The 9,058-nt window shown below is 46.8% G+C and overlaps 2 protein-coding genes across 3 annotated transcripts; one reads left to right on the top strand and one right to left on the bottom strand.

Moving 5' to 3' along the window:
- The first annotated feature begins 2,202 nt into the window (after positions 1–2,202).
- LOC123096565 (CBL-interacting protein kinase 32) lies at positions 2,203–7,465 on the top strand. Of its 2 annotated transcripts, none has more exons than XM_044518335.1 (15): positions 2,203–2,454; positions 3,408–3,701; positions 4,023–4,085; positions 4,358–4,429; positions 4,563–4,670; positions 4,757–4,837; positions 5,009–5,062; positions 5,152–5,277; positions 5,360–5,449; positions 5,684–5,806; positions 5,922–6,032; positions 6,337–6,450; positions 6,582–6,638; positions 6,720–6,794; positions 6,984–7,465. In XM_044518335.1, exons 2-15 carry the CDS (start codon positions 3,531–3,533, stop codon positions 7,056–7,058), a joined length of 1,320 nt encoding a protein of 439 aa, XP_044374270.1. In that variant the 5' UTR covers positions 2,203–2,454; positions 3,408–3,530; the 3' UTR covers positions 7,059–7,465. The 2 variants fall into 2 exon arrangements, with proteins under 2 accessions (XP_044374270.1, XP_044374271.1); XM_044518336.1 differs by lacking the exon at positions 2,203–2,454 and adding an exon at positions 2,569–2,716.
- LOC123096566 (neo-calmodulin) lies at positions 7,414–8,957 on the bottom strand. Its single transcript, XM_044518337.1, has 4 exons — positions 8,600–8,957; positions 8,138–8,501; positions 7,909–8,031; positions 7,414–7,692 (listed from the first exon to the last, which is right to left on the bottom strand). The coding sequence occupies exons 1-4, from the start codon at positions 8,670–8,672 to the stop codon at positions 7,527–7,529; spliced, it is 726 nt and encodes a 241-aa protein (XP_044374272.1). The 5' UTR covers positions 8,673–8,957; the 3' UTR covers positions 7,414–7,526.
- Positions 8,958–9,058: the final 101 nt, after the last annotated feature.

Genomic DNA, 9,058 nt, shown 5'->3' with positions numbered 1-9,058 from the left:
TGGGCTGAAGTGGGAGGGGAACCAGCCCCTGGTGGGCTGGTGCGCCCCCCTTGGGCCTCCCCTGCGCCTAGGGTTGAAACCCTAGGGGTGGGGGGCGCCCCACTTGGCTTGGAGGGCAAGCCACCCCCTTGGCCGCCGCCCCCCTTGGAGATTGGATCTCCTAGGGCCGCCCCCCCCAGGGGCCCTATATAAAGAGGGGGGAGGGAGGGCAGCCGCACCCAAGCCCCTGGCGCCTCCCTCTCCCTCCCGTGACATCTCTCCCTTTCGCTGAGCTTGGCGAAGCCCTGCCGAGAGCCCCGCTGCTTCCACCACCACGCCGTCGTGCTGCTGGATCTCCATCAACCTCTCCCTCCCCCTTGCTGGATCAAGAAGGAGGAGACGTCTTCCCCAACCGTACGTGTGTTGAACGCGGAGGTGCCGTCCGTTCGGCGCTCGGTCATCGGTGATTTGGATCACGAAGAGTACGACTCCATCAACCGCGTTCACTTGAACGCTTCCGCTCGCGATCTACAAGGGTATGTAGATGCACTCTTTTCCCTCTCGTTGCTAGAAGACTTCATAGATTGTTCTTGGTGATGCGTAGAAATTTTTTAATTTCTGCAACGATCTCCAACATACTCGACATGCTCAGCCTATGCGTCATGCTTCTTTGGCCAGAGCACAATCTTTCTGCCACAGTAATATGGTGAAGTCGTGCGCCACTAAGGTGTAAGTTCTTCGCCTGGCTAGGCATGAAGAATAGGTGCTGGACATTAGATAGACTTGCTCTGCATGGATTACCGCATCAGGTTGGCATGTCCCCTCTGGGACCAGGAGTAAGAAACTACCGATCACATCCTGGTGTCCTGCGTTTTCGCGAGATCGGTGTGGCATTTCATCCTGGACACTTGGGGAAGGGCTCATTGGGCACCATCATCAATTGATACACTATTGCCATGGACTGCATCCCTTATGGTACAAGATCGCAGCATGAAGGACATGCACACCTTGCTACTTCTCATCGTGTGGCAATTGTGGAAGCACCGAAATGCGGTGGTCTTTGATGGAGCTACCTCTTTGATTGGAGAGCCGCACCGCTAGAATTGCAACCAGATTCTCCCCTTCTCGTCGCCACCAATCATGCCGGCGTCTCCTTTGATTTTAAGTCCACCCATCTCTCTCTCTCTCTCTCTCTCTCTCTCTCTGTGTGTGTGTGTGTGTCGGATCCCCTGAGACAGCCTCTGCCATCGCCCAAGCCAGAATCTGCTCGAACAATGGCGAAGCTACCGCGAAATCCTCCTCTGCTCCTCAACCTAGATCCGGTCACGTACCTCGAACGGTAGATCCCGAATCCTCTTCGCCTCTCGTTCCTCCGTCCTCTGCCTAGATCTGAGCAAGCCGAGTCGAGAGCGGCTGCCGCTCCATCATCGCTCGCCAACTCATCGCGTGGCGGATTTGGGCAAGTTGCACCGACATCAGAACACCCTCAAGGGGATCCATGGCGGATTTGAGCGGCCGATGTGGTTTTGCGAGCGAAGTCGCGATCACCTCAATCAAGAGCGCTTGTCCCTGTGCTGGATGTACGTAGTGACTTTGTTAATTTAGAAACTTTGTGCTACTATCAAGCATGATGAAGGAGATATATTGTACTACTCCCTCCGTTCCTAAATATTTGTCTTTTTAGAGATTTTAAATGGACTATCATATACGGATGTATATAGACATATTTTAGAGTGTAGATTCACTCATTTTGCTCCGTATGTAGTCACTTGTTAAAATCTCTAGAAAGACAAATATTTAGGAACGGAGGGAGTACATTGTTTATATGTAGTATAATTTTGTAATGGAGATGTGCAACAAGATCTCCTATTATAAAAGAAAAGGCAAGAATATTTTTTTCTACCTTTAGAATGGGATCGAGTTTAGCATACTTTTATAGCATGTTTCAAAATTTTCATAAATGCAATTTGCAACGTAGTTTTTCTTTGTTTGAAAACACAATGTGCAACGGAGTCGGGTAGTACTAGTACCGGATATCGTGGACTCATAATAATTGGACATCCACCGAATTCACCTGTGGCGAATTAAGGAGGAGGGGTCCAGATCCGAAATCCGGGATCAATCATGCACACTCATGGTGTGTTGTTGTGTGGTGTGTGACTCCGCACGCACCCTACTGCCGCTGTCCGAGTTGCCGTGGGGCCCGCTCTCTGCAACAACTGCCCCGGCTGCTCCTTTCTTGAAGGCCACCGTCATGTCTGTGTCGTCGTCTTCTTCTCTGCCGCCCCCTCCCCCAGCTCAGCTGAACCGTTCCAAACTTGCAGTTCCAACTTCAACCTCCTCCTCTCACTCACTCCTATTTATTACAGTAGCTAAGCTTCCCTCTTCTCCTCCCGCCGAGCCCCCTTCCTTCCTGATCACAGACAGCCATTTCTTGCCATTCGCATCACATAGCAGCCAGCAGCCACCTCACCTGTAAGTTCTCCGAGATTCCTCTCCTCTCCTCTCTACTTCCACTTCTCAATTTGCTTTCTACTCTTTCTTCCTTTTGAATTATGGTTCCACCACTGAGTGTTTTGATGTGAGCAGAGAGCTCAATTTTGGCTTACGCCCAACGCGCCGCCCCCCTAACTAACTGAACTTGAGTCTTGGCGACTATTAGCTCCCATCAGATGCATAAACTTGGTGCCATTCTTTGCATAGGAAGAATTTCTTGATGGGAGCTATAGGGCCTAGGGTGGGTTCTCTTCTCTCTCTCCGTTACCTTGTTGCTCTTGGCAAATCTTCCAAAGTTTCTTTTTCCAAAAGAAAAAAGCAAGAAGAATATGGGCTTGGTGCTTGAGAATTCTGACCAGTTCATCTTCCTTCCTTTGGTGGGTGGGTGTGGAATATGCCACGCCCTGCGAATATTCAAATGCTCTGTTTCTTTCGAAAATTCTACTGTATTCTTTCTTTCAAAAATTGGTCTGTTTGCAGCCCCCCCCCCCCCCCCCCCCCCCCCCTCGTGCGCGCCCAGTTTCATTCACAACAGACATCCTGTCCAGATCCAAAAACACGGCGGTCTTATTCCTTTTGACCTCCGATCCAGTTGATTATTCCAGTTTAACTTGGCCCTTCGGGGATTTTCTCTGCTAAACAACTCCACTAGTGTACTGATTGACTTAATCAGACAACTTATTTATGGGTTCAGTTCAGGGGTAGGGTCAGGAGAGCTGCATGTATGTAAACATAGTAATGCACAAGTGCCAACTGCAGTTTTGCCTACACAACTTAATGCACGGTCTGCTCGTTCCTCGCTCCTCCATAACTGACTGCTCAACAGCATTTCAAAATTTTCCATGGCCATGGGTCCATTCTCTGTAGTGCCACAAGATGATAACTGTTTTTTCTGTAGTGCCGTCCTCATCTTTTCCATGTCTCAACTGTAGATTTTCCACGCGGGACAGTGAAACAAATTGGCGGCGCGCGGAAAGGAAACGGAGCCACACGACGCCTGACCAGAGGTTTCCAGAGGGAGAGGGGGATAAGGCAGGCAGGCAGGCAGGCAGGGGATGAGTACAACCAAGGTGAAGAGGCGTGTGGGCAAGTATGAGCTAGGCCGGACCATCGGCGAGGGCACCTTCGCCAAGGTCAGGTTCGCCAGGAACACCGAGACCGGGGACCCCGTTGCCATCAAGATCTTGGACAAGGAGAAGCTTCTCAAGCACAAGATGGTCGAGCAGGTCACTCTCCAACGCCCACCTCACATTTTACCTTGTCATGCTCCTCAATCATCATTTCTTCTTTCTGGTCATATTTCATATCCACTGGATTACGATGGGTCCTCCTGCCCCATCGCTGTATTTTCGTGGTACAAATCCGGTTGCCACTTTTGCCTGAATTCAGTACTCCCTCTCTTCACTTTTATAAGGCGCTGTAGACATTTCAGACAGTGTGCAAAACGGCTCGATTTCAGTTGTCTGAAACGACTTATAAAAGTGAATGGAGGGAGTAATTTTTATTTTTTTGCTGATGATGAGTAAAACCCTGTGGTGGAATCGCAGATCAAGCGGGAAATCGCAACGATGAAGCTGATTAAGCATCCCAATGTTGTCCGCATACACGAGGTAGCTCAAGGAATCGCCATTTCTATCTTGTTTTCGATATTCAAGTTAATCCTGTAATATTGTTCATTTGAAATGTGCATCATGTTATGTCTGGGGTCCATGGACCATGCCACAATACTACTCAAAGCCAGCTACCTCTTTCCAATCATGCACCTCAACCATAAAGCTGTTGTCAGAAATATTGGACGCAATTATTTGACATGTCTGTTTTAATTTCATCATGGGAACTGCTAATATTATCGAATTAATTAATGTTCTCCTCGATTTTCCAGGTGATGGGAAGCAAAACAAAAATCTACATAGTTTTGGAATACGTCACCGGGGGCGAGCTCTTTGACACAATCGTAAGTGGTGCGCTACACCAGATGTTTCCTGCTTATGCGCTGATGCAGTTTGCTTATCTTTGGCAAACACACGATTACAACACATACCGTTGTTCGTTATGTACTGACGGTTATCGTGTCCCTTGTCGTAAAGGTTAACCATGGCAGAATGAGGGAAGATGAGGCAAGGAGATACTTCCAGCAGTTGATTAATGCGGTTGATTATTGCCATAGCAGGGGGGTGTACCACCGTGATTTAAAAGTGAGCTCCTCTCCATCTCCGCTGCCTCTTTTTCCTGTCAATGCTAAATGTACTCACAAAATCTATCTAAACCAAACTACTTGCAGCCAGAAAATCTATTACTTGATTCATGTGGAAATCTGAAGGTGTCTGATTTTGGGCTGAGCGCGCTATCTCAGCAGCTCAAGGTACGGGTTTATTATATAGCTTCTTCATGCACTCCTAAGTTATCATGGAAGTTTTCGGAGTTCACACTTTTCTGTATTAGCAGATAATCATGTTCCTTTGGTGTTCAAACACTCTCATATATTCATTCTTCCTATATATTTTGGAATATTTTATTATTTATTGTTGTTCAGGATGACGGATTACTGCACACGACTTGTGGCACTCCAAATTATGTTGCACCAGAGGTAATTTCAGAAATTTGTAGAAACTGAACAACCAATAGTTCTTGACATTAATTTCTAACCAAGTACCACAATAATGCAACTACCGACAGGTCCTCGAAGATCAAGGCTATGATGGCGCAATGGCAGATTTGTGGTCATGTGGAGTAATTCTGTTTGTTCTGCTAGCAGGGTATTTGCCTTTTGAGGACTCTAATCTTATGGCCTTGTATAAGAAAGTGAGCATTGAACTTCTTTTGGTTTACTGTTACGGTCTTGCTTGTTCATGCTGATTTGATTTTTCTCTATTATTCCTTGCAGATATCAAATGCAGAGTTTACGTTTCCGCCTTGGACGTCTTTTCCTGCCAAGAGGTTGTTAACAAGAATCCTTGATCCAAATCCGATCACGGTATGGTAGAGCACAAGAGCTCATTGAACCAATACTTAGATAGGAAAATCTCCTCATACAATGCATCCAGTAGGTTGTAGATAACATGCTGTCAGTTCCATTCATCAGCCTACAATATTCCAAGTTCTTTTGTGCTTACTAATAAATACACCAGAGATGGTGCGCAATCAGGGACTAATAATCCCACATCTTACTCCATGATATCAAAGCTAATGTCTTGATAAATTGTGGCAGAGAATAACAGTTCAAGAAATGCTAGAAGATGAGTGGTTCAAGAAAGGTTACAAGCGTGCGGAGTTTGATGAGAAGTATGACACAACACTGGATGATGTGGATGCTGTTTTCAATGATTCAGAAGTAAGCCCATGGCTATATGCAAGCTCTTGCATTTCTGTTTCTACCAAATGCAGAAGATCTCTCGTGGGTTCGGTATTACTAACCAGTTTTATGACTCTGGTTTGACTTCCTCCAGGAGCACCATGTAACAGAAAAGAAAGAAGAAGAACCAGTAGCTCTGAATGCATTTGAACTGATTTCTATGTCAGCAGGCCTCAATCTTGGAAATTTATTCGACTCTGAGCAGGTAAGATAACATCCTAATAGCAACATAAAACTTGGGAAATTGCGATGCGCGATGACTTAACTCACGATGGTTTTATAGGTATTGCTGATATAGCCCAAATCATGTCTGAAATATGCACTTGATTTCGATATCTCAGTTACATTGAATCATGAAAGCCAGCAGTTATATTTATATGCCTATGTAAATATAAAGATCTTCAGACCCTTTTTTTTCACTTAGAGCTTTATGCACATTTTCTATTACGCATTTATGATTTCGAAACTTCATTCTTCCATACTCTAACATCGAATAACTATATCGACAGGAATTTAAAAGAGAAACAAGGTTTACATCTAAAAGCTCGCCTAAAGAAATTCTCCGCAAGATTGAAGAAGCTGCAAAGCCTCTAGGATTTGATATTCAGAAGAAAAATTACAAGGTCTGCCACGCAAAGCTTGGTTTAATAACAGTCCACACTATTATTTTTCTTAAAAAAGTTCGATTGATATTGTATATGACCCTCAAGTATATATTTTTTCTGAATGTTTAAATCCTTTTTTGTTTGATCAGCTGAGACTAGAAAAGGTAAAAGCAGGAAGGAAGGGGAACCTCAATGTTGCTACCGAGGTAATGCGGAGAATATGCTGAACTGAATCCACTTTTAAGTTAACTTGTTCAGTTTAACTTTATTTGTGCAATATCATTTAGATACTGCGAGTCGGACCTTCTCTTCATATGGTTGAAGTTCGCAAAGCAAAAGGTGACACTCTAGAATTTCACAAGGTAAATTATCATGCCAATTATGGTTTGGAAGTAGGGTCTGTCAACTGAGAGGTGCACCGATTCCTGCTTCTCCGACCTCAGTAATCTGGACTCGACGAGTTACCGGGATTGTAAATTGTGGTTGATCCTTTTTCGCCTTTCCCTCGCCAATTTGTACTGAAATACATAAATCTTGATATTGTGGTGCAGTTCTACAAGAACCTTTCAAACACCTTGAAGGACGTTGTTTGGAAATCCGACGATCTTCAGATCCAACCTTCCTAGCAGCAGCTTGGGAGAAGGGGGAATGGGTAAACTATTAGCATCCCATTCCTCCTGAGTTGATCCATTCTCAGGAGCTGGATCAAGAAAAAATTGTTCACCGCATTTTGTAAGTACCGATGGATAGCCCTGTTGTCAGCTGTGCTTGTCCTCCACTGGTGTTGTATATGCTGCATTTTGAGAGACTTCTTGGAACAGTTTAAGTCAAGCACATTCAAGTAGGTTTTGCTGTATATTAGGCATGTGGGTTTTCGCAAGTCGTATCGAGTTCACTTTGGAACAATGCAATCAGGAATTCGCAAACATTTAGCCGAATATGCTTGTAAACTCACATCGGCCGGTCATCATTTCGTTCGTTCCCATTGTAAATTGTGAGACCATGGAGTTAATTTCTTGTTTTTGCCTTGTTACATACACTTGTTCCTTGAGCTGTAAATCAGAACTGAAGGGTGAAACAAAAAACCTGAAGTTTCAGAGGATGATACATGAGGGGATGCAGCTTCCTCGTTTGTCCTTGTTTCCTTGGTCCGGCGGGGGATCGGCATCGCCGCCGGTCTTCTCTCCTACCATCTCACGACTGTTTTGCTGTGACTTCCGCCCTACCATCTCACGGCTGTTTTCCTGTGACTTCCGCCGTCTGCCATTTGCACATGACACGAGCAACATGCACTGTGAGATAGCTAGCAACACATAGCATTCTAGTAGTATCATATATACATTGGGTTCATGCTCATCGTGGTTTCGGTTAAAGATGCATGCTGCCTTGCAAGTGCAAAAGATAGGAGAAAGATGAAGAAGGTTTTGCCTATGAAGAGTGAAGACTAGTTAACGCAAGTTGCATGGTGGAGTGTACCCTCGTTTATTACTCCGGCCGATCTGCATGATCCGGAAGGCCAGAAGGTAGCGGCAGACCCGGAGTCCATTCTTGAAGAGCGGCGGCGCCGATGGTTTTGATCCCGTCGCCGTCGAGTCCATTCTGCAGATTGATTGATTCATTGATTGAATTAGGCCGGAAAAGAAAATGAAGAACATCTCATTGCAGATTTGGCGTGAGAAGATGCATGAGACGGAATGGCACTGACTTGGCCGTCATGACCCTGGCGAACTCGGAGTAGTTGATCTGCCCGTCGCCGTCGAGGTCGGCCTCGCGGAGCATCTCCGCGACCTCCTCGTCGGAGAGGCGCTCGCCGAGCTTGACCATGACGTGCCGGAACTCGTCCAGCGAGATGAAGCCGTTCTTGTCCTGGTCGAAGACGCGGAAGGCCTCGCGGAGCTCGTCCTCGGCGCCGCGCATCTTGCGGTCGAGGAGGGTCAGGAACTCGGAGAAATCCACGACGCCGTTGCCGTCCGTGTCCACCTCCGCGATCATCTCCCGCAGCTCCTCCTCCGACGGGCGCTGCCCCAGCGACCGCATCACCGTGCCGAGCTCCTTGGTCGTGATCGTCCCTGCAGGTTTTCGCGCGCGCGCGGAATCAAAATCTCGAACCGCATTGTTGCGTGCGTGCGTGCCAATGGCGATCGAATGGAGGAAGAAGGAACCACACCGTCGCCATCCTTGTCGAAGAGGTTGAAGGCCGCCCGGAACTCGTCGATCTGCTCCTTGGACAGCTCATCCATTCATCCAGCTTAACCCTGAATTTGTTTTTACGGGGTGGAGGTGGACATGGATGAACTCGCGCGGCGATTTGCCGCCAAATCTCCCGCCTCGTAATCCGCGCGAGCGCTGTTCTTGGTTCTTGCGTTGGCGAGGAATGGATAAAGGAAGGACGCGCTTGGAAAGGTTGCTCTGCCGAGATGCCGCCTTTCATCGGAAGGCCGACATGAAATCCGGTGCATCCAAGTGCACGTATTATTTGTACGCCGCCTTGAAAAACGGCCGAAATGTTTCAAAACCAAGAAACAGGCTTTGCTCGAACTGAGAAAATCCTCGTACAACCACCCGGTCAAAATAAAAATAAACCGGTGTTCGAGCGAGTGGCATAAGCGGTACCAACCCAACATCG

The sequence above is a fragment of the Triticum aestivum genome, chromosome 4D, assembly GCF_018294505.1.
Source record: "Triticum aestivum cultivar Chinese Spring chromosome 4D, IWGSC CS RefSeq v2.1, whole genome shotgun sequence".
NCBI lineage: Eukaryota > Viridiplantae > Streptophyta > Magnoliopsida > Poales > Poaceae > Triticum > Triticum aestivum.
The sequence above is the reverse complement of the archived record's forward strand: the minus strand, read 5'-3'. Positions and strand labels throughout refer to the sequence as shown.